General features: G+C 39.8%; 1 protein-coding gene across 3 annotated transcripts in view; it reads left to right on the top strand.

Annotated features, from left to right (window-relative positions):
• PARD3B (par-3 family cell polarity regulator beta) overlaps positions 1-25,721 on the top strand; it is a 1,039,317-nt gene that overhangs the window by 690,756 nt on the left and 322,840 nt on the right. For all 3 annotated transcript variants that reach the window (XM_060152240.1, XM_060152239.1, XM_060152238.1), the window contains 2 exons: positions 14,299-14,505; positions 15,240-15,477. In XM_060152240.1, coding sequence (XP_060008223.1) covers positions 14,299-14,505; positions 15,240-15,477 — 445 coding nt within the window. The remainder of the gene's footprint in view (positions 1-14,298; positions 14,506-15,239; positions 15,478-25,721) is intronic.

Below are 25,721 nucleotides of genomic sequence, written 5' to 3'. Positions count from 1 at the left end.
ACATTTTGCTCAGCTAAAATTTCTAATGTGCTATTTTTTTTCACTGCCGTTTTTACATACCATGCAGGATGCTGAGTAAGGAATAAGGCAAAGGCTTATAATTGATCTTTTAAATCATTATAAACACTTATTTTAAAACAAACAGAATGGCTGCACAACAGATGCAACCTGAGGCCCACTGGTTCCAAACCTACCTGTCAAGGTTTGGGCTGAGAGACTAGCCCAGGTCTTCCCAGCCGGTTATTGACTCCTTTGATCCACTCCAACTCCAGCTCATGCCATGCACGTAGTGACTGACAGTGCCCTGGGTGGAAAAAAAAAAAAAAAACACTTATTTTTTCCCCCCATGGCTATATCTAGTGCCAATAACTCAGTCATAAGATGATGGGAAAAACTATTTAATGATGCATCACAAGCTCCTTCCTAAATTCTTAGCCAGAACTAGGCAGGGAATTTAAACATATGACACTTTGCTCAAAAACTGACTTAAAAATAAGAACAAAAGTAGCTCTTTTTTTATTGTTGTTCGCATATTAGCAGTGAACCAAGTAATGCTTTCTTTTTTGACATAAACACTCTTTAGAAAAGCCCTAGATTTTTTTTTGCTTTTATTAAATTAATTATTAAAAGTGGGAAAAGAGCTCTGTCATGTTTGAAACAGAGCTGGGGCTTCTGGTCTGGAAGGTAACTTCTGTACAAGGCGAAGGAGGACCATACCTCATTCCTGGGGCGGTTCAGATTGCAAGCTTTTGACACAGAGCGCATCACGCACAGTAAGTGCTAACTAAAGCTTAGCTGTTTGTTAGTGCTGTTGAGCCAAAACACAACACCCATCCCAACTTTAGGTCCTCAGGCCGTACACACACAGGGAAGATGAGTCCCACCTAGTGTGGAGCGCAGTTCAAGACCCCCTCCTTGTTTATTGTCCACAGCAATAAACAGGTGTATTCGGGCGACTGTGTTGGGACACAGGGCCTCGTATTGCCAGTGGGGTAAGTCGTACCTCTGGCCGCCTGGCTGCTTCCCTCTCTTTGTTCTCTCTCTGTCTGGCCTCACCTCTGTGCGCCTGCAGCCCACGTGGCTCCTCTGCAGTACACGGATCAGTGGGCTTGCCACCCTCCACAGGCCTCTGTTCTCATCTTCCTCCCTGTCCCCTGGACCACCTCTCAGTCTGTCTGATGCTGCCCAGTTTTCAGGGGTCCATGTCAGGCCAGAGTCCTTCTTTCTCTCCCCTGATTCCCACCACTCACTCCATGTCTTGCTTTACCCCACCTTGTTTAGGGGTGCTTTTGAATGCTGCATTTGGACTCTTCGTATAGATTGCTTGTGCCTTAAGAGCAGGTGTTCACAAAGAGATACCCCTCTGTGTCTTCATTTGATCAATTCAGTCCACTGCCTATGACAGATTTAGAGGAAAACATCCCTCCTTTTCTTATTAAGAGCAAATATGACACGTATATATGGCATGTTGCAGCTTCGCTACGTTCTTGTACATGCGTAATTGCATCTTATCCCAACAAAAACCCATGGAATTGGTATCACTGTTCATTTAGACAAGTTACTTAACCTGCCTGTGCTTTAACTTCGTCAGCTATAAAATGGAGATAACAATAGTGTGTACCTCATATAACTGGGTTAATATCTATATAAAAGTACTCAGAACATGCCTGGTATAGGTAGCTGCTGGTGTTTTTACCATCATCATCATAACCATCCTCAGTATAACCTTTTTCATTATTCCACTTTTACTGATGAGGAAACTGAAGCCCAGAAGGTTAAACAGTTTGCCTAGACCCCAGGTCTTCCAATTCCAAGTCCACACCCAAGATGCCTCTTACATCAAAATCTTTATTGTTAACCACCCAAGACCACTTGCTTTTAGTCCATCATTTCCTTACTCAGTTTACAGAGAAGTTCTTAATTCACAGTTTGTTTAGAAATTCTATGAAAGAGAAGCTTGAGAGAAACATACCCATACAACACAAACACCCCTCCAGAAACAGACATCTCCTCCCTGTGAGGCAGCTCTGTCTCTTCCCAAATGTGAGGTCTCTGTTGAGTGGCCATGGGAACACAGTGGGAAGAACAGGCACTTAAAAGTGATACCAGGTTTACTCTTATCTCCTCAAAATCCAGAACAACATATTTAATTAGCACAATTGTAGATAGGCTGTTTGAACCCTTGGTCAACCATAGCAAGATCTGATTGTATTCCTCTTTTGGAAGCCCTTCTATTTTTCTAAAGTGTATAACAATTAGTTGTAGGTCTATAATTATTAGTAACCATCTAGAGAATGGTCCCCTCGTCACGGAGGAGTCGGGGCCAAGATGAGCAAATGAAGTTAATACAACTCTTCTCATCATTGGGGAATTTGTCTCTCAAAAAATCCACCCTGTAATAGACTAGAAAATGCTCACCTTTAGACTGGCCCCAGACATACTTCTCACTGCTGTTATCAGTTCTGTACTTATGATCCCTTCACCAGCATTATAGCCAAAGAACAATCTTCCCTGCTCCTCAAGTATCTGTCTGACGTGAGTTGGAATAACTGGTGGGTGTTATATGAAGGAGAGATTGGAGAATAGGGCGTTAAGCCGAGACTCCTTAGGTTACAATCGAAAGAAGCGAATTTCAGCCTGGCTGTTGCAAAGAAGATAATTTGTTGCTCAAGCAACTGTAAAGTTCAGAGAGAGGATCTAGGGTCTGTGTCAACTATATTCTCACAGTTTTAGTTCCTCTCTTTGTAGAAAAGCAAGATGGCTACCAGCAACTCCAGGTTTATCCTCCCAGTAACCCCAGTAGCAAACAAGATGACTTTTTCCTGATCACTCTATAAGGGTTAGTTCTAATTAGCCAACAACGTACTCCTGAACCAACCAAGGGGATGAAGTGACTAGTCGTGCCTGGGTTAGAAGCACACTTCTGGGTGAAAGTAGGGGAGGTGTAGTAACCCAAGGAAAAGCGGGATACCCCTTTCAGGTGGAATAGTGGATACTGGCTAGTAAAAAAAAAAAAAAAAAGAATGGATGTCCATAGTGGGGGGAGGTAAAAAGGGACAGATGAGGATAACTGAAGCATTGTGATGCCCTTCCTCTTTCTCTGTGAGCTTCCCTCAGTCAGCGTAAAGCAATGTTTCCAGGTACCGCTGACATTTCGCTACAATCCAGCAAGAATTTCAGTACGAGAAAGATTGATCATGGACTTCCCCCGAGGGGGAGTTATTAATGGAAATACCACCTTCTTTAACCTTGTTTCCCGCTGACAAGGGCTCCTCGGGCTGAGTTATAGGGAAACTCTAGCGTGTTGTCAGATTTCACAACAACATTAAGTGGGACTTCCTTTTCATATTTGCCACCTCATTTATTTTGTGTGTCCCCATGTTATTAGTTTTACTGCCCATTAATCATTATATATTATAGAATACAGTAAAGTGTGCTGAAGGAGAGATAGCAGTGGGCCCGGCCGTACCAGTCACAGCTCAGCCATGCAAGAAGGAAGCTCAGGAGTGATAGGCAGTGCCCCTTCCTACCCCTTCCCAGAGGCACAGCCATGAACACCTCTTGCCTCCCAAGTGGACTAGAACATGTTTCTTCAGCCTTTCCTACCTGGTCAAAGAAAGATCTGAGGACAGTTAGTCTGTTCACTGTGAGGACAGATGACTAACCACACTAAAAATGTTTTCGAAGAAATTGTTTCACAGAAGCCTGAAGTTACAATTGCAAAAAGGAAGAAAGTAAAGAGCAAGGTATTTTATAAGCAGGGAGCTCCATTGCTATATGATTTCAGTCTGTCTTCTAATTTGTCCTATAAATTTCTTCCAAATTATCTTTTCTCAAAATAACAATATCATCAAGCCATTCCTCAGGTAAAAAAACTTTCAAAGGCTTCCAGCTGCCCCCTGCTCTGAGTCTCACCTTCTTAACTTTGAGACCCTTCATATCTCTCTTCCTCCTCTGTCCCCACACTTATTTCCCACCAATCCCCAGTTTTCCCTTGCTGGTCCTCCATCCTGTGTACCCACTACCAAGCAGACATGTCAGGACTTTTCCTCATACGTTTCCCTTGCAGTAGAGTGACTGTCTACCTCCTACCTTTCCCGTGTATTTGATCCATCTTCAAGGACAAGTCCTGCGTCATTCATGAAGCCTTATTATCCTTTGACCTGGGATCACAGTGTGCTTTCTCTTCTCTGGACTTCCCCAAGTCTAAACTACTCCAGCCCTGACCTCTGCCATATGTCAGTGTTCTCAGCTCTATCATTCACAGAGATGCCTATTGACTAATGATCCCAAAAGCCTTATGACCTTGCCTGGTTTGTCATTTTGTTGATGGTGTCATGGGTTGCTCTGAGGGAGAGGAGTCACTTGGCTGGTGAAAGAAACTAACCAGCTCTTTACTTGCTGTCCCAGACATGGTTATTTTCATCAAGTGATTTTTAACACTTGGTTTCTCTTTGGAAAATGCCTCTGTAAGAAATAAACTTATTTGGGCTATTGAAGGAAGTGAAATGTATAGAAGATGATTTGAAAAGTGATGAAGACTGTTAAACAATAGGAAACAAAAAAGTAGAAGTTTTGAATAAAGAGTGAAAATTCAAAGCTAATGATGACTCAGGCCCACAGTGTATGGATGTGGAAACAAATTCTCCTGGCATTCTGTTGGCTGGAGATAATCCTTCTAATGAGTGTAAACATTGCTCATGCAAGAAGACATATGGCACAAACTAATGTTTACTAAATATTTACTGTGTGCCAGGCATCATGAGATAATCCTCTAACTACCCTGCGAGGGATGTGCTATCATTATCCCTCTTTTACAGATAAGGCAAGGGAGGCACAGAGAGGTACAAGCCTCATCCAGCTTCACACAGTTAGTGCAGAGGTGGGGCTAGAACGCAAATCCAAGCAGTCTGATGCCAAAACCTGTGCTTGCAATAGGTATTGCTTTAAAGATTAAATTTTTAGTGGATGCTGAAGAGTTAGTTAACTGGTGGAATGAAGAGAGAACATGTTCCCCATTGGAAATATAATTCCAGAGAAAGCTAAGAGTCAAACATTTTTATTTTCTAAAATTTGGGGATATATTGCCCTCAGATGGGTACTTCACAAACATTAGGGACTGCTCTACATTCTCTGGTGTTATCACTGCATGTGTTCATCTTTGCTCTGCACTCGGATTATAGCATCTTGGAGGAAAGCAGGTGCCTTATCTTTTATGTCTGAGGCATCAAAGAATTTGGCAGGAACTTCAGCTCAAGAATTGTCCAGACATAGCATCTTGGCCAAGTCAGTGGCCGAGCTTTTCTTGTCGGCCAAGTCAGTGGCCGAGCTTTTCTTGTCTGCCAACTCAGGGGATTTAAGAGAGGAATTGGAAGGGTATTGAGTTGAGTGGTTCTTCTGAAATTTACATAAGACATAGTAGTAAGGCACTGCCTCTCAGGAATGGTTCTCGGGATCTGTATGATCTCATATGTGAATCTAAAAAAGCCAAACTCATAGACAAAGAGAATAGAATGGTGGTTGCCAGGAGCTGAGTGATGGGGAAACTGAGAAGAGATGTTGCTCAAAGGCTATAAACTTACAGTTACAAATGCTGGGGATCTAATGTACAGCATGGTAACTATAGTAAACAGTACTGTACTATATACTTGAAAGTTGCTAAAAGAGTAGATCCTAAATGTTCTTATCACACACACACAAAAAGGTAATTATGTGAGGAGATGAAGGCAATAACTAACTTTATTGTGGCAATCATTGTGCAATATATACATGTATCAAATATAAATATATACGTATCAAAATCAGATATGTATGTATCAAATACATTGCACACATTAAACTTACACAGTGTTACATGTCAATTATATCTCGATTACAAAAATAAAGTGTTTACCCAGGGTTAAAAAGAAAATATCAGAGACTCACAGGAACAGTTTATTTCTCTTGATTCTCAGTCTCTCCTAGACACACACTCACGCTGGGGCACATTCTCATTGAGAGTAATGGTGAGTAAAATTGCTCTTATTACTTATTTTATCCTGCCCTTCCTCCCTCCTCGCTTTCTTTGTAGCTCTCTCTGGACATGAAAACACAGTTGAACTTGGGTAAGATCAACTGTGTAAGGTGTATCCGCATTTTATACAGGAAAGAACTTTATAAATTATAAAGCGACAGGAAAATGTTAGTTACTATTACACTTCTATTCCTCTTAGGACCTAGCACAGTTCTGAGTGACAGAAAATACTAAGTAAACACTCATTGATGGCTGACTTGATTATGGCTCGACACTCTAATGGTAGATTGAAACCTAGGTTAAAGCATATCTCTTAAGAGATTGTTATTCGTATTACTGAATATTCATATTATTGTTATTCAAAACTGAAAAACCTTACTTTCTATCATTTCTGAAAATACTGAGTAATTGAAAATTCAAAGTTTTGTTTTGTTTTTTCTTTATAATGCAGTCAGTTAGCTATAAAAAGGGGAGAAAGAGGGCTTCCCTGGTGGCACAGTGGTTGAGAGTCCGCCTGCCGATGCAGGGGTCACGGGTTCGTGCCCCGGTCCGGGAAGATCCCACATGCCGCAGAGCGTCTGGGCCTGTGAGCCATGGCCGCTGAGCCTGTGCATCCGGAGCCTGCACGTCCGGAGCCTGTGCTCCGCAACGGGAAAGGCCACAACAGCGAGAGGCCCGCGTACCGCAAAAAAAAAAAAAAAAAAAAAAAAAAAGGGGAAAAAAGAGTAAAGCAAAAATTATAAAAATAATTTTTGGCCCTAAAAAAATAGAGGTACCCAGTTTATACTACATCCTGTAAAAATGTCTTCATGTGGATACCATCCAAGAAATCAATCAGTTTGACTTTTTGTTATGCTAATGGTCTTTGAAGAAACTTATCAGAATCCTTTTTAGTATACTTTATCTTGAGAGTATGGTATTATACAACCCACGCTGTATAATATATAAACTGCTCGACATTCAAAAGCAGAAGAAAGAGGTGCTGTTGAAGCAAGCGGTACAAAGAATAAGTGGTAAAAAGAATGAGGAGGGAAAAAAAAAATCACTGAAACAATTTGTGTTCAGAATGAAAAGCCTGTTACCAAGACATACAAGGAAGAGCTGGAAGACAAATAAAGGTGTTTTGGGCAGTGGGTAAAAATAAGACTATTCAAAGTGCACATAAGGAGGGGAAAATAGAAAAGGCTAATGTCACGGAGAAGTTAAGCAAAAGGAATAAGTCGTAGAAAAAGGCAAAACATAGAGAAGATGAGTGAGTAAATATAGGTAGGGCAGAAATGATTAAATCCTTGGAAATGACACAAGAAAACCTAAGGGTCATATTAACGAAGAACAGGAGGCTGTGTGTGGGCTTTGAGGGCATGAAGCAATCGTGAGGTGTGTTTCTCCCCATAAACTCCCTTCAGCCTCACAGCACTGGAGAACAGGGCCGTCTTCATCCTGTAACTACCCTTTCCTTGCACCTTCCTTTATTCCTACAACAAACATTTATTTAGTACTTCTCTGCGCTGACAATACAAAGATCAACAAGATTAAGAAAATGGTAGGCGGCATTCATCAGTCCTACTGATCCCATTCCACAGGTAGGAAAGCTGGCCTCTTTACTCAGTTTATTTGACTCTCAAGTGAGTCTTCTTTTTTTCCCCCCTCACTTAAATAATAAAAGGGTTTTTTTTTCCTCCTTTAAGCAGCCACATTTCCCTTCCAGATACCAATGTTATTTATGTAATTTTTAAATTAATTATTAGCTTGAATACCAGTTAGAGGGGTGATGGTGGTGTTTTTGACCCAGTGGAGTTATCCTGATAAGGCAGAGAGAGGGAAAACAAAAGATTATAACAAACTAGTCTATTGGCATTAGGTTTGAGTCCGTCAGTTGCCTTAACAGAACCTACCCAGAGATATGGTTATAAATATATTTTGAAAAAGTGTTTCCCTACTAAATTGAACCACAGAGTCCATTTTCTTATCCACAAGCTAAAGAGTAAAAGAAAAAGTGTCATGAGAATATTTTGGTGTAATAAATTCTCTATTCATTACATTTGTGGGATATAATTTGAGTTCAGGAAAGAAACCAAAATATGGCATCAGATTTTGACTTTCAATTTATAAAAGAGGGAATTTTTAGTGAAGAAAATTAAAGTGTACAGCAGCACTTAGCAGAGGTTTGAAGTCACTTGGAGGGCCATGCCCACACTTATAATCAAAGCATTTGTTGTATTTGTTCACCTCATCTTCCCGTAATTTTCTCTATATCTTTTCACTTTAAAATAGACAATGTTTGGAGACAGAGTAGGAAAGATTATGCAAATATATGAATCTTAATGAGAAGTTCTGAACATTTTGACACGAATTTCAGGAAAAGACCCTGGGATATACGAGACTTTTAAAGGAAAAAAAACTCTGCTCCTAGAGAACTTGGAGATTGCCAGTAAAAGAACTGAGACCCAAATGACAGCAGATAATGTATAAACCAGATACATTATGCCCTATGGTACATGAATAGGAAACAGGGCACTGTGATAAGCTTGGAATGATGATCAATATTTGGAATACTGAGATAGGCAAGAAGGTAATTAGGCCCATTATGGACACAGTTAACAGATAACATAATTTGGGAAATTATACATTTGGATATTATGGGGAATTGGGGCTAATGGATTTGCAGTGATATCTATTAAGGCACATAAGACATTTTGCCTCTAGGGGAAACTACTAAAAAAAAATCAAAATTTTCAGTAAGTGTAATCTGAAATAAAAAGACAGTGAGATGTGTTGGAGAATAAAGTGGCGTTGTGACTTCCTAGTTGGAAGTTGTAATAATTTTTCATTCAAAGAGTTTTAAGGCTATTAATTTCACATCACAGCTCCCCATGAAGCAAGGAAAGCATTTCTATTGTATTTGCCCAAGTTCATCGCTCATAATACAGCAAGGCCCAATTGTTAATGAAAGCAAGCTATCTTGACGAATTCATGGCCTTCTCAAGTTTCATGCTGTGTCCCCCAGATAGCGTTGCAATCATTTTGATCCCCAGTTTACTACTGCGCACAATTCCTTTATTTTAGGGGGAGGGGCTCTAACATAGTTAATTTTCACTAAGTGCCTTGAGGGCCATCAATGTTATTGAAATTTGCAAATTAATACATTATTTATTGTTAATTTATCATGAGTATTTGTTAATTATAAAGCTCTACCTTGGAGGAAACCTTGCCACGTATATGAAAGTGAATACCTTCCCCCAAATAATTCTTTATGTTTTAATAAGAATGTATTGGAAGCAATCTCATCAATAATGGATGATCCAATTACTGGTCTTCTGGATTAAGGCATTCTTTTATTGCAAGATTTTAATGCTAGAATGGGAAGTTCAAACATTGCCAATGAAATCTCAGACTAATTAAATGATTATAACCTAAGGGGAAGGGCATCCAAGACTCCACTATTAATCTTCCCAAGAATAGCCTCTGTATGTGATGAACAGATGGATATATATACCTTATTTCAGAAGAAAAAGCTGTAAGGAGTTGTCTGGGGAAAAAAAAGTCAGTTTAACTTTTGAATAAAAAAGGAAGGATGGTATTTATTTATAGAGCCCTTTTCAGCTTCTTGCAGAAGGAATAGTTGTATTTTAAAATGCAGTGGCAGATTGAACCAAATAAAGTGTGCTAGGCCTTCGCTTACTCAAATGTTTAGAGTTGATACAAAAGCACCAGTGACAACAATCATCACTAATGCTTTATGAGTCCCTATTACATGCCAGACGCTCTTCCATCCTCGTCTTATCCAAATTTTACAGATTAGGAAGTGGAAAGCACAGGAAGGTTAATAACTCAAGAAATAAGTGGCAGAGTGGGAGGGTGTTAGATGTCCCACAGTCTCTCCACTTCACTATTAATCACTAGACCGTTCACTATTCACCATTCACTATTAATCACTACTCTCTAGACCGTTTTGTTCTCTATTATTCTAATCACCTGCCTTGCAGGGAACCAACAACAGCAGTTCTCAGCTATAGGGCAGAGGCAGGAACCCAAGACTGGGTCAGAAAAACTGAGGTCCACATCCAAACGATCCTCCGGGAGGGACCTTTTGTTTTATAGCCTGTTGAAATGGGACTTTCTACCTAGAGAGGCTGGGGCAGTGGTTTCTCAGTGGTTTGACTCTGTTTTATAGAGGTCCCTCTCCACCTTGACAGTAGCTCTGTACTGCCCTTCTCCCCACTTGTTTCATGCACATGGGAGAAATGGTGGCAGAATCCTTTAAGTCTTTAGACTTGAGTGTTCAGTTTCTTCTGGATGGTGGGGAGCAGTGGATGTGTCTGCGGGTTGAAATTTCCCTCGACTCTGTATGGGGAAGGCTTCCAGGACCACGTCAAGCCAATCCTTCATTTGGGAACAGGCGAATCTTCAAAAATGCTGTAGCATCTTTTAAAACAATTATTTCTGTGATGTTTCTTTATGAGACTTTTACTTTAAGGAAAAATTTGGCACGTGGAACGTTAAGAACATTTTCATTATACCATTTTGAGGATAACTTTTATCATGCAAGATCCCTCTTTTAGTACCTTTGATAAACGTTGTATCATTTGTTTCAAGAAATTTGTGAATGTCAACTTCATGTTTCTGACAGGAAGATAAGTTTATCTGGATCTTAGAGAACATGGTCACTGAACATAGAAGTCATAAATTTAAAAAATAAAGTCATGCTAGTAAAGTTTGTGAAAAGATTTATTTCTTGGCATTTGCAACTAACCTAAACTGGCCTGGAAACTGTTGAAAAATCATATTCAGATTAGTTCTGTAGATACTCCAAATGGGACAAGTAAATGCTCAAATTTGGACACAGACCACCTTGTGACTGATAACACGTGGTATTCAAAGATTGCTCTCTCAGATAATTGCTTAAAATCAGCCACGGTCAATATCACATCAGCTACAGGTGAAAATGTGAGGAGTCATCACTCTTGGGGATGACTTCAGTAGGACAGAGCTTTCTATTATCCCTTCAGAGAGACCTCTGCTTGTAGTGGGAGCCTAGAAAACAACATGATTTGTATAAATGGTTAGGCTAAAATAGTGAATCTTCCCGTTCTGAAAGCTACAGAATTTCCAACGCAATGGCAACCTAAGCTGGAACTGGTGAGGATAGGGGTAGGGAAGGGGGACTGACTGTGACAGTTGATTGTGCCCACTTAGGATCTTTGTGTGGTAAAACGCTTTATTCCAAGCGTTTTGTTGACATTTAGTGCTGATGCCATCAGTTGACATAACAGTCCCTCGGAACCAGTAACCTGGACCTTCCCTCAGAAGCCTTGGACATGTGAAGGAAATGTGAACTCTAGTCAAGGTCCTTTTCATGTGGAGATTCAATTCAGTCAGTTCAGTGCACCTGTAAGTCCTGGTAAGGACTTTCCTGATTTCAGATCCTCCTCTCTAACATCAGTCTTTATTTTTCCACCACTATATCCTGTTTACTCCCTAGAAATAAATAAGAAAGTTGTTTTCAAGCCTGAAAATCCCTGAGCCCACATTTGTAACCAAGACTCAATCGCCTTTCTGCTTTTAGTGTTACTATGTACTGAATCCAGTAGAGCTAGGTTATAATTTTGGCCAACATTAGTTGACACTTCTAATTTGTGACTTCTATTTATGTAAAGTGAATTACTTGCTGGCTCTATTAATCCTGCAAAGCCCATGAATCCTTAATGTTCAGTTTGCTTTGAATGGGTAACAGTGTATTTGTTCCTTCTCAAATATGACTTCTTGCTGAGCTTTAGATGAGCTCCTTTTACATAACATGCCTTATGTCTTGGATGATTTATTCACTTTCATGTTCCCCAGAATTTATTGCTAAAGGTTGACGTGAATACTTACAGTTTGGGCTCTAATATAATCTCCTGAATGGCAATTAATAAATAAAAGATGGTTACTATTGTTGACAGAGGAACTAGGCTTTCTCAGATAGTTTTCATCTTCATGTTTTCACCAAACTTCATGTCAGATCCCTAGGGAGTGATGGTGTAAAATATTTTCTGTGAACTCCAAAGCTTCTACTGTTGCCTTAATACCCCGAGCCTCTATGTTGCTTTTTGTTTTCTTGTCAGAAATGATCTTATTCAATTTCTGTTTCTTCCACTTACCTTCCTTCCTGGGACTATAAGAAACATGCCTCTTTCTGGATTTAGTAATGATATATTCTTACTATTTATGAATTGCAAGTAGCACCTGAAATTTGTCCCTGAAATTTCTTATAATTTTTTTTTTATGCTTAGTCCCATCTCTGTTGCATTTATTAATGATGCACTGTTGCCTATAAAATGTAATGTTGGGCTTCCCTGGTGGCGCAGTGGTTGAGGGTCCACCTGCCGATTCAGGGGACACGGGTTTGTGCCCCGGTCCGGGAAGATCCCACATGCCGCGGAGCGGCTGGGCCCGTGAGCCATGGCCGCTGAGCCTGCGCGTCCGGAGCCTGTGCTCCGCAACGGGAGAGGCCACAACAGTGAGAGGCCCGCGTACCGCAAAAAAAAAAATGTAATGTTTATTGTCATCATGTATATTGTTCAAAGTGCAAAATTGCCTCCTGTAAGTTAATGATGAAACTGTAAAACAACATCCAGTTTTTGCATTTTGTCCGCTTGAGTAGGCTCAGGATCTTATTTTAGAGATGAGGAAACTAGAGGCCATTTTAAGTAGCTTGACCATAGTCAAGTAGAGGGTGGAGATCAAGTACAACTTTAGACAGTACAGAGCAGAAAAGGCGGAATTAGGCTGCCTGAGGGCAGTTCCCAGCTCTGAAGCTTATTAAGTGCGTATCTTTAGACTAGGTATTTATCTGCTCAGTGCCTCAGTTTCCTCATTTGTAAAATGGGAACAATTTTGGCAGTAGCACAACTGTAAGGATTATGGTAAGTTAGGTAAAGCACTTAGAACAGGGCTAAGCACTCTCTGCATTATTAGTTATTAGCATTATTGTCATTATTTTGACTATTTTTAACATATTCACAATATATGGGAGGGTGTGTTTTGTTGTTTTTTTTTAACTTCATGCGTGTCTATATAGTCATTATACCTTTGTTGTACTTCTTTTGTATTCCTTGTATTACCTAGTGATAATGTTCATGACGGCAGCATTAGTAGAAGCAAAAATACTGATCATAGTAAGAAAAGATAGGGCTGTTTACTGAGCCTTACTATATGCTAGGCATTGAAGTAGGTACTGTATGTACACAATCCTTAATATGTACTCAATCTGTATCTACTAAAAAACTGCAAAGTAGTTTATTTCCAGAAATGCACGTATAACCCCTTCATGGCAGTAATCTTTGTAACTGGACAGGATCATGAGCTTTGGCCCTGGTGGAAAAGAGCCCTGCTAGAATTCCCTCCATCTTTAAAATAATCCTTGTGCTGCTGGTATTTATATAGCCTAATCTTGTTACAGACAACTAGGGGCCTGGCTGTGGGTGGGAATGGGGGTCAAGGCATGGGTGAAAAGGGGCAGGTGACAGGGCAAGACAAACAGTGCAAATGAAAAATATTACAGATCAGAACACACATTATTCAACTTCACCTAGTTTTTCTTTTGGAATATTATATCATATAAAGAAAACTACCTCTTTCCTAGATACCCAAATAGAAATACATTTGGAACAGTAAGCACTGACACAGAAAAGTTGTTTTCTTTCTTGCTTTGCTCTGTCAACTAAAAAAATTGCATTCACCCTACAGTAAGAGTGCTAGAGTATGGTAAAGTGTTTAACCATAAAAATTACAATCACTTCAATGCTCTTTGATTTCTGTGCATAATACATTACTTAATAATTATAAAAACAATGTTGGAGATAATAAAAGCTACAACGTAGGGGAGTGCTTGGAATGAGAACTGTGAGAGAAACACTGTTAGGTGCTCTGTATGTGTGTGCAACTGTGTGTGTGTGCATGTACACACGCTCATACATATAATCTCTGCAGACTGCTATAGCCTTTCAGAGTCATGTATATGTGTGTGCACGTGTGCATGTATATATATACGTATGCATATTTATTTCTATATATGACATATCATTTTAAATCTTCCCACAACTTTATAGAAAAGGAAACGAAGGCTCAGAGAAGTCAAAGTACTTGCTCAAAGTCACAAAAAGCGGCAACGCTGGGGTTTAACACCAAGTCCCACCCATTTAACCCCCCTCCTCCCTTTTTGAGATAGAACAACAACAAGCCTTCCCACTCCACCCCACTGCCTCATTAGGGGAAGGGTGACCTTTTGCCCTTTTTTCTTCCAGACTCTCCAAGCAAAGATTTCGGTCCAACTCTGGGTTTGAAAAAGTCCAGCTCCTTGGAGAGCCTGCAGACTGCAGTTGCCGAGGTCAGGAAGAACGAACTTCCCTTCCACCGGCCCCGGCCGCACGTGGTCCGCGGCCGAGGCTGCAACGAGAGCTTCCGAGCAGCCATTGACAAATCTTACGATGGACCCGAAGAATTAGAAGCTGGTAGGGCAACGAGCTTGCTGAAATGGTTTCTTCCTCTCCTTATTATCTGCGAATCATAGGCAAGAATGGGTGCTTAAGTACAGAGAAAAGTGATTTAAGGTCACAATTATATTTTTGATATTAAAAGTAATTCATTTCCCTGATATGTTTTGCCCTTTGGCTTAACGAACATGGAACTAGATAACGCAACATGTGATTTATTTTACAGTGCAACCGCCAAAGAAATGTTCTCCTTCAATTTCCTACAAGGACCAACTGTCATTTACCCTTAGGGCAGGAGCACTAAGTATGCATCTCTTGACATTATTATTCAAGTCATTAGATGCAGCCTCAACACGAGGACTGACTGCTTTAATTGGGTAGAAGCAGTCCGGTTATAGCTGGACTCAGAAACTTCTCCTGGAAATAAACTCACCCTGTTTGTTTCCCAGCACATCGGCATTCTGAGCTGATCAAGGTTAACGAGCTGCTTTGAGAGAGATCAGTGTTTCATCACATATCAAACCTTTTATACTACTGGCTAAGCAACCAATGTCCCCCACTCCCAGCAGCAAACCTTGCTTGAAGTAACCAGATTTAGGCAGTTGTCTCTTCAAAGGGTACGCGTAGCCTCGTGGCAGGGTAGAACTCCGGAGTGCCTTTATTCATTATTCTGTATTTTACATTTTAACTTTTCTTGAGATACTAACAGTAAGTGCCCCTGACCATGTGTATTGATTTTTTTCTCTGTACAGATGGTCTGTCTGATAAGAGCTCTCACTCTGGCCAAGGAGCTCTGAATTATGAATCTGCCCCTCAGGGGAACTCTGAGCTAGAGAATGCAGAAAATAAAGCCAGGAAAGTCAAAAAACCGAAAGAAAAGGAGAAGAAGAAGGAAAAGGGCAAATTCAAAGTCAAGGTGAAAAAGCAGAAAGAGGGAAATGAAGATCCAGAAAGGAAAATAAAGAGGAAGGGATTTGGTGCCATGCTGAGGTAGGGACCTGCTTTGAAGGCAAAGTTGGGATGGTTTTGTTTTATTTTGTTTTGTTTCTGCTGATGAAATCACTCATTTGTGTGCATTCAAAACAAACAAATGCAAGCTTTCCCTCCTCTTCAGCTAGATGCCCAAAAATCTTTTTTTAAATTATAGTTGATTTACAATGTGTTAAGTTCTGCTGTACAGCAAAGTGATTCAATTTTATATACACACACACACACACACACACACACACACACACACACACACATATATTCTTTTTTATATTCTTTTCCATTATGGTTTATCACAGGATATTGAATATAGTTTGCTGTGCTATACAGTAGGACTTTGTTATTTATAAATTTTATATATAATAGTTTGCATCCACTAATCCCAATCCATCCCTCCCCCACTCTCCCCCCACCCCACTGGCAGTCACAGGTCTGTTCTCTATGTCTGTGAGTCTGGTTCTGTTCCATAGATAAGTTCATTTGTGTCATATTTTAGATTCCACATATAAGTGACATCATATGGTATTTGTCTTTCTCTTTCTGACTTACTTCACTTAGTATGATAATCTCTAGTTGCATCCATGTTGCTGCAAATGGCATTATTTTGTTCCTTTTCATTACTGAGTAGTAGTCCATCGTATATACGTACCACATCTTCTTTATCCATTCATCTGTCGAGGGACATGTAGGTTGTTTTCATGTCTTGGCTGTTGTGAATAGTGCTACTGTGAACATTGGGATGCATGTATCTTTTTGAATTATAGTTTTGTCTGGATATACGCCCAGGAGTGGGATTGCTGGGTCATATGTAGATGCCTAAAAATCTTAACTGCTGACTGTGCTTGATCCTTTCCTGCAGAGGCAGGAGGAGCCTCTTGGTTGGCTCCTGATGCTCATGGTGATGACGGGAAGCTGTCATAAATGTATGTCAAAGAAAAGCCAACACTTGGTAGAGGCATGGGCTACGCCTATAGCCCTAGGTACCAAAGCATTATGTGGATAAAGAAAAAGCTTCTTCCATCAACATAGGGAAAGCAAGAGGTGAGGGAGTCCTCATCTGTGACCTCTAGAACACTGCCTTTGAATTAGAGAAGACAGGTTAGATGAACCACAACCCCACTCCCACCCCACCCCCCATGATTCTAGGTGTGCCCATGGCCAGGTCTGTGGGCACATTAGTCATCAGAGGCAGTGAGGTGCAGTGGAGATGTCATCGCATCTGGAGTCAGAGGGCCTTGATCTGAACCCATGACCCTCATACACAAGCTGCTGGGCATCGCACATGTTACTTAACTTCCCTGAGCCTTGCTTTCCTCACTTTCCAAAGGAGGCTAGTATACTGCCGTCTAACTCAGTGGGATTGAGAGACAAGATGTCATAGGCAGTCAGTCCATTGACTAGGCATAGCTCAGCAGGGTACAATCAGAAAACAACTTTCTTTCTTCTCCTACAGCTACCTTCAAGTACACCCTGTTGGTATTGTCAGAATGTCCACGATTTGATGACATCTCAGTTTTCTGGCTGATGGCTTTCTGGTCACTCTGGATGTTAAAACACCCTCTTTGTCAGGGGCTAACATGCACCATCTGATGTTAATCAGCGCTTTCTTCTTCCCGGCCCCGCAGGGCTCAGCCCTAGCGAGGGCCCTACAGTGTGCAGGATTCCACATTCTTCTGGTTCTCCGTCTCTGGGACAAAGGGAAGGGAAGGACTTTATTAAAACAAAGGCCTGTATCTGGCGTAATCTGGCGGTTGGGGCTCTTTGTGGGCCACTTCTGTGGAGTTTGCAGGGGGCTCCTTACTGCACCAATCGCTGGTATAGGAGATTTATTTTTCCGTTGGCTTCCTGAGACCCTTTGACCTCAGGGAGCACAACTCTGGAGCCTCCTTAGCCAGCTGGTAGACTTCTTTGATGATGTCAGCTTAAGGTGGCTTTCGTCCAACTTCCTTCTAGAGCATCTGCTTGGCTCACTAGAATTACCAAACTCTTGCCCCTCCAAATGATAGAAGTGCAGCCTGTTCCCACTGTTCCATTTCTCCTTACCAGCCGTACAGATCCCCCAACCAGCCCGGCATCTCCAGATCACCAAGCAAACAGGTACGACATGGGATGTCAGTCTCCTTTTATACAGTTACCTCCAACTTTTCTGAGGGGTTTTCTCGTTGCCCCCTCACTTATTTTGTTGGGAGTGAGATGAGGAAGCACCTCTTTCCATTACTTCCTTTACTCCTATAATTTCCCAGCAAAGAAAATCCATTTCTCAATCTCTACCCTTCTGTTCCATGGACTGAAGTTGAGTGATGGGAGGTGATAGTTGATGGGCCAGTTTAGCACATCTTACTAAACCGTTAGGAGATGTCTTTCTTAAGAATGCTTCGTGGTATTTGTCATCACATGTTCTCAGTTTGGGATATTCCACTGAAATTTTAGACAGAAATGGAAAGTTCTATTCCATATCTGTTATTCATATATATATTCTCTCTCTCTCTCTCTCTCTCTCTCTCTTTCTCTCTCTCTCTCTCTCTCTCAATGTTTGTGTGTGTGTGTGTGTGTGTGTGTGTGTGTGTGTGTGTGTGTGTGTACATACATATGACCTTGAAACTACAAAGTGACATTTAGGGACACAAATAACATCAACACCAGTGGACATACCTCTCAAAAAAACGGTGTTTTTCCTGGTGGTCTCTTTAGACTCTGTATTTCCATTTGCCATTTAAAATTTTAAACTTGTCCTTATTCTGGGTAACTATTATGACTGCTATTAGATAATCATCCGTGATAATAATGGTAATGTGCAACTGCAGTATATTTAGATGAGAGTCACCTTTGCAGTCATGGAGTTCAGAGGTTAAAAATGCAGACTCTGTATGTGTAACTCTGATGCCAATCCTGGTTTCTCTGCTTTCTCTCTAGGTAACATTGGGCAAGTTATTGTAATATTTAATCTCTTTCTGTGTCATCTGAAAAATGGGAATAACAATTGAATCTACTATTATTATGAGAATTATAGTTGCTTAATTACAAGTAACTTGCTTAGAACAGTGCCTGGCAAGTAACAAACATTCAATAAATGTAAATTATTGCAGTAAGTAGAATAATGGCCTCCCTAAAAATGTTCATGTCCCACTCTGCAGTACCTGTGAGTATGTTATATTGCATGGCTAAGGAGAATTGAGGTTGCAGGTGGAATTAAGGTTGCTCTTCAGCTGACCTTTAAGATAAGGTGATTATCCTGAATTTGCCCCTGTGGGCCCAAGGTAATAACAAGGGTCCTTAAAAGTGGAAGAAGAAGATCTGACTATGGAAGAAAGGTACAGAGAAATACAGTATGTGACTGGAGGGGCTGTAAGCCAAGGACTGTGGGCAGCTTCTAGAAGGTGGAAAGCAGAGAAATGCATTCTTTCTGGAGAGCGTCCAGAAAGGAGCACAGCCTGCCAACCCCTAATTTCAGCCCATTTCTGTTGTCTAAGCCACTAAGTGTGTAGCAAATTTTGTATCATCAATAGAAAACCATATAGCTATTATCATAATTATTAATACTTCTACAATATCAGGGTAATTTGTAAGGTAAAAACACCCTCTTTAAGGTGTTAAAGAAGAAAAGGATTTGACTAGTCTGTAAATATAAAAACTATTAGAGCTTCACATATCCCATCTTCTAGAATATTATTAAAGTAAGCCTGAACTTTGTATTTGATTTTAGTTGATGGGATTTGGCAGGTTCATTCTCCACTGCCCAGAATACAGAGCTGGCTCTTCCTGTTGTCATCCAGTATTTGCTGTGTTTTCCTCTGGTAGAAATCACAGGTCCTAGATCCTTGAGACATCTAGCAATTTGGATTTTGTTTCCTTGTACTATTTAAGCAAAATTAAGATCCGAAAGGTGGTGTTGGATTTTACCTCCAGTGTAAAAATAGCAACTGTTTTCCATAGCCTTTTGCATCTGAGTTTGTGAGCGTATTGGAGATGCTGCTACGTGCACATTTTCAACAACAAAGAACACAATAGCTGTTACCATTAGCTAACAGATTTTGCTTTAACTCTCATCTGTTGCTCAGACACTATTGACTTAGTTTCTTGTTTAAAAAAGATTGATTGCTCTAAGGATCTCGAGGAGCTGGATGTGGCTTTGCTCTTGCTTGTGGGAAGCTAAGTGTTGTGTGCTTTTCTGATATTCACTGGCCGCTTTTGTGTTGATGACATGTAGTAGCACAGTTTAGCTCAGTTCATTTAACCTACTTCCTGTCGTTTTGAAAAAATGATGGGGGGGTCGCATTAATTCCTAGCTTTACATCTGTTGTCTGATCCCAGTAGGCATATGTTTTGTTGATTGCAGAATTACCTCTTGGAAGATTCAACTATGGCTCTTACACAGGCCGTGAATTATTGTATGTTGAAATTATTGAATTATTGTATATTGAAAAATACACAGCTTAAAACCTACCAACTTTGGTAGTTTCCCTGTATGCTGTTACCTGCTGTTGAAAGAGAAGTTTAGAGGATCAAGATGCTTACATTTTTCCATTATGTGTTTCCTGTATTCTTCATGACACTACCCTGTAGAAAAGACCACCGGTGGCTTCTTGCAGCCAAAGGGTGAAGTTCAAACCCCTCCAAAAACAGCCCCATGGCTGTCAGCCCTACTCTGCCTTCCTGGGGTCTAGTAGATGTTTTCTAAGCACTGAAGAAAAATATCTTTTGGCTAAGAAAATCTTGCCCTGTCTAGAGTGGGAAATTCAAAAGTCAGTTCTTGATTTATCAATTATTTAATAAACTTGTCAATCCTTATATTCTTTAAGCTGAATTCTGTCACAGATTTGTGTTTAAAATCCATTCCTTTACATCATAGCAGCTATTGTCTCCTCTTGATATTATAGACCACTCACTTTGAAAACCTCTGGCCTATCAACTTGTTCTGGACCCTAAATGGAAAGGCTTGATGGCGATCAAGTATCTTTCTCTACACCCTTGGTCTGCCCAGGAAACTCCTTTTTTAATGGATTAACAAAGAACAAAGAGTAAAGCCTGCCAATCGGAATTTCATTTCTGATTTTAGTATGTTTGCCCATATTCATTTGATCAGTCATATTGTTGAATACCTCCTCTTTGCCAAGGACATTCACAATTATTCTTCATTTATTTAACACCATTTATTGAAGGCCTACTTTGCATCAAGCACTGTTCTAGGCACTGGGCATACAGCAGTAAATCACTGCTTTAATGCTACTTCTTTTATCTTTACAAAGGAAGAAAAAAATCAAAGACTTTTGAATTTCTTGTAGTGAGTTTAAACCAAAAACAAAACATGTAAGCTATCTATAACAATGAATTTCCCAGGGAGTGGTGCGATGTTTGCCTAGGATACAACTCGAGGGAATCAACAGTCAATTTATATGGTGCTGAACAAGACCTCCTGGCCATGGCTCTTATGGAATTTATATTCCAGTGAGGGAGAGAGAATAAACAACTCACTCAAAATAAATGAGATTACTTCAGGCTCTAGTAGGTGCTATGAAGAAGGTAGAATCAGAAGGGATGGTGTCATGTCACCCTCAGTAACTGGCTACCAGCCTGATATAGTGTGCATCTGCACAGGCTACACTGAGTTTCCAGCAGATATGTTATCAGAACTTAGCGTGCTGGGGTACTAATGCCAAATCACCTTATTCCTGCTTTTTTTTTCCCATTTTTGCAGCATATGAATATGAGAAGATTATTTTTAAACCAGTTTCACGTAGTTATAACAAAGAGGTAACCCAAATTGTGTATGTTTTAGTATATATGATACCTGAAGTATCATTTTGAAGTGATGATACTTCATACCTGAAGTAAACATTTTAAAGACACATGGTCTGTAATCTGAATGGTGAACTTGATTTGCAGCTGCTTATATTTAACTCTGATCCTCGGAGCCCCACAGTTGGATATTCTTTATTATTTCTTCCTAACTCAGCTAATGCAGGTATACCTCAGGCATACACTGGTTCAGTTTCCACACTGAAAAAATTAAATCATGAACCCTAATGACAAAGGTATTTTTTAAAACACAGAGGCAGCAACTTTTATTTCTAAACTTTGCAAATGGTAAAGCATCTATGTTTCGTCCATGTTTTGCTCAAATATACTACAAGCATGCCTCGTTTGGTTGTGTTTCACTTTATTTTACTTTGCAGACATTGTATTTTTCACCAATTGAAGGTTTGTGGCAACCCTGCCTCGAGCACGTCTGTTGGTGCCATTTTTCCAACAGCATTGGCTCCGTTCATGTCTTTGTGTCACATTTTCATAATTTATGCAGTAGTTCAAACTTTTTCATTATTATTTATTTGTTGTGGTGATCTGCGGTCAGTGTTCTTTGGTGTTGCTATTGCAAAAAGATAACTCGCTGAAGGCTCAGATGACGGTTAGCATATTTTAGCAATAAAGTATCTTTTAATTAAGGTGCGTACATTGTTTTCTTAGACATAATGCTATTGCACACTTAATAGACCACAGTATAATATAAACATAACTTTTATATGCACTGGGAAACCACAAAATTTGTGTGACTTGTTTTATTGCGTTATCACAGCCGTAGTCTGGAACCGAACCTGCGGTATCTGCCTGTATATATCTTATTGAAACTAGGGCAACTCTATATAATGACATCTGCTGTGAATTATTTTTAAAAGAATACTCCTACACACACACACACACACACACACACACACACACACACACACACACACCCTCATCCACCACCACCACCACAAACAGCACAGACATCACTGCCACCAAATTCTTAACTGAATTGAAAATCTGCCCCTTACAGACTCTGTGGCCTTCATTAATCCCTTTGAGTCTCAGTCTACTCATCAGTAAATTGGGGATAATGACGCATCCTCTCCGAGTTGTGAAGTTTTATGAGCAAAGCTATTAGTGTGGTGCTTGGCTTGGTAGACTTCCCCTCTTGTCTCCCCTCGAGGCCCCACCCCAGAGAGCCAACCATCAGATATTGCCTTTCACTTGGAGCCCACTAAATTTCTGCTTCGATTTTTTTTACTTTTCCTCTAATTGCTATTATGTATTTCAGGTGGCCATGCTATCTTTAGCCTGGACAATTTTGCATAGTAAAACTCTAAGAAGTAATGGTCAAACTCTAAGAAGTAGTGATAAAACTAAAATCATTCAATCATTTATATTTTATAAACTTTGGGTCACCCCATTCTAAATGTAACCATGAACTATTTTCAAAGGTTATTTCATCACTTGGTGATGGAAAACTTTCTACTGAATTAATTCAGTAAAACTTTCTATTGCTAAATACAAATGGAGAATGGACTCAGATGGAGAATCAGGTTTTTTTGTTTTGCTTTCTTCTTTTTTCTTTTTTTTTCCTTCTCCCAGTATTTCAGGCCAGAAGGTATGGATGGGTTTTGGACTTGATATTCCTAATGCATGGCTCAGAGTTATTTCATTGGACTGCCTTGGAAGTTGTCTTATAATACATTACCCATAAAGATACATTTTGACTTGATTTTTTAAATTAGGTTAGATAGACTGAATACTTAAACCTCCAGGGAGCATGACATCTCTGTCCTACATTTCTGCTCCTTACCTTGATCCCATAATGGCTGTTATAGGTTTATAGGTCTCGTGTACAATAAGTATAATGCAGCCATGCCTGTCATTGCCTCTTTCTAGATAGTGGTTGTAAAATGTTCAATTTTATGGGTATGAAGGGTAACCCAGCTAATGTAACCAGACCAGTGAAATTGTAACAGTCATTTCCCCAAAGGCAAAAGGCCGAGCACAGGCTAGCGTTAAGGTGCTTGGTTTCAGGAAGTAGAGGCCAGTTGGCAACATGAAATTTCAGATGAAAAATGAAAGTCAAAGTGGGTCAAAGTTCGTAATTCAGCTTCGAGCTGGTTATAGAAATACAGTGAAAACACAGTGCCTTGCAGATCAGGGTAAAATGCCTGCAGATATTGAGTCTGAAAGAAATATATGACTGTGGCAAAAAAATAAATTTGCATGTCAAAGGCTACTTCCTGGTGCAGCCATCCGTCCTCCACGGCTGTCTATGATTGCAGAGGAAAAGAAACAGAAGATGAAAACACACTGGAATTTAGTTATCCTCATTTTTTGCCTCTTTGGTAACTGAATTTTCTCACCTCACAATCCATCTTAAATTATTTACTTTCTCTTCCACAGTATGAGCCATGAATATTTCGTTTCTTCGTTTTGTTAATTTGCCAGTTTTCCTTTGAGCTAAGTGGCCTAGCAATTTTAATTTTTCATTTGAGTTGGGAAGAGCAATGACCCTTTTTTTTTTCATTATTACTATCACAGGGCTGGACTCAGAGTGCTACTTTTTATGAGCAGCAGTGTTGAGCCCATAATAGAAATGCAATGTAGAGAGTGTAATATACCGATATTGACTTCCATTAAACCCAGTGGTGTGATCGCTGATAATATTTATATATTTATGTATTATACATCCTAGCTTTTGTTCATTTGCGTCTAAGCACCAGAGGGGAAAATTAGCCTCATAATATGAATAGATTGTGAACAGCAGAATGCAAAGAATCCGAGAGGGAGCTTCTATGAATAGGACAAGCGGTATAAAATGACGGAGAGAGATGCAAGTATGGTAACTAAAAAGTATAGATTAAACTTGGATCAAACAAATTTAGGATTGCTTGGTCGGCATTTATTTCTTAACTAAAAGACGACCCAGAGACAGATGGGCTACTCCTCTGATGGGCTGAGTGCCGACAAATGAGCTGCTATGGTGCCCAGCATGCAGTTTGTTTGGTGTCTGACTTTAAATTTTTTTTTTTCAGCTGTCAAGCATGTCTGCAAATGTTTCTTTATCGTTCTTTATTTTTTTGGAGGGGTGTATGTGTTCAATGGAGGGGCGAGGGACATTGATGGAGTTAATTAGTATAAAAATGTATGGGTAGCTTGTTTTCAAAATCATTTTAAAATCTGATGGCTGTTCATAGCCTTCCCCTCCTACCCTATGTAAACTTGGTTACTCGGTAGTTCTGTTCATGACTGTCCAAAGCAAGATAATTTTCTCATACTTATCACAATAAAAAATTACCACATAGAATGTCAACCAAAAGGCTATTTGTTTAATTAGGGTTCTCTTCTCCTCTTAATATGTGGGCATAGCTCCCATTAACGTTAATGTGATTACCAAAGAGCACTGAAGAAGAATAGACCCGTTTACCTCATTCCTTCTCTTGGATAATGAGGTTTAGATTTGTTAACAGATCAGAACAAAAGTCCAGTGGAAAAAAAAATGGGCTTAACTTTTAAAGAAATTGATATGCTAAAAAGAACTTTCACCAGCACTAAAGTGGAAGCAACACATTCATAAATAAACTTCATTAGCATCTAAGGTGAAATATAATCATTTAAGATGCTGGATTAATAAAATGCAAAGGATTTCCTAATGGGCCCATTTGCATACTCATATTAAATAACAAAACACATTAATAACAGTTTTATTCATATATATAAACACTCGTAAGTTCCTAGTTGAGACTGTATTTGCCTAATTTGCTTTGTACCGTGTCCAGCACAATGTCATGTCCTTGTAGGATGTTTACTTAATACTATTAGATAATGACATGTATAGATTTAATAATTTGCTTGAAAGAAAAATGGAATTAGTTCTTTACTTTGCACCTTTTATCTGAGAACCTCAGTGTAATTCACTAACATCCATCTTCCAGATGCGTGGGAGATGGATGTGGTAAATAGCAAAGAACAAGACGTGGAGAAGTGAAACAGCCTTCCTGCAGACGGGCTTTGAACTGGTAACAATACCAAGACCCCTCCTGACCATTGCTACCATCGTGTTAGCATTTAAAAATGCGCTGACACCAGCCATAATTCTGTGTATACTTTCATACACCCATAGTTCTTTATTTTTGCCATTCGTTGGGTTTTTATGTCTTAAGTCAATGTATAAAATAGCAACTTAGTAACATGAGATGGTTAATAATTAAGGTAAAAGGCTTGAACCTTTGGCATAATAAATGTACCTGTTTTCCTCGTAGAATAAGAGGCCTCCCAGAACCATTAAAAACACGTATAGGATATAAAAATATACAAATATTACAGGGTTGCACATCTAGAACTATTATCTCAACCATGCTAAATAACATCCATCAGGAGTTTGGAGACAGTCCAGTTTTGTTTCTTCAGCTAGCTGTCGGTCATTTCTGCACGGTGGCCCGGCCTCACCTCAGCTT

This window comes from Lagenorhynchus albirostris, chromosome 6, assembly GCF_949774975.1.
Source record: "Lagenorhynchus albirostris chromosome 6, mLagAlb1.1, whole genome shotgun sequence".
Lineage (NCBI taxonomy): Eukaryota > Metazoa > Chordata > Mammalia > Artiodactyla > Delphinidae > Lagenorhynchus > Lagenorhynchus albirostris.
This window is presented reverse-complemented; position numbering and strand designations above follow the sequence as displayed.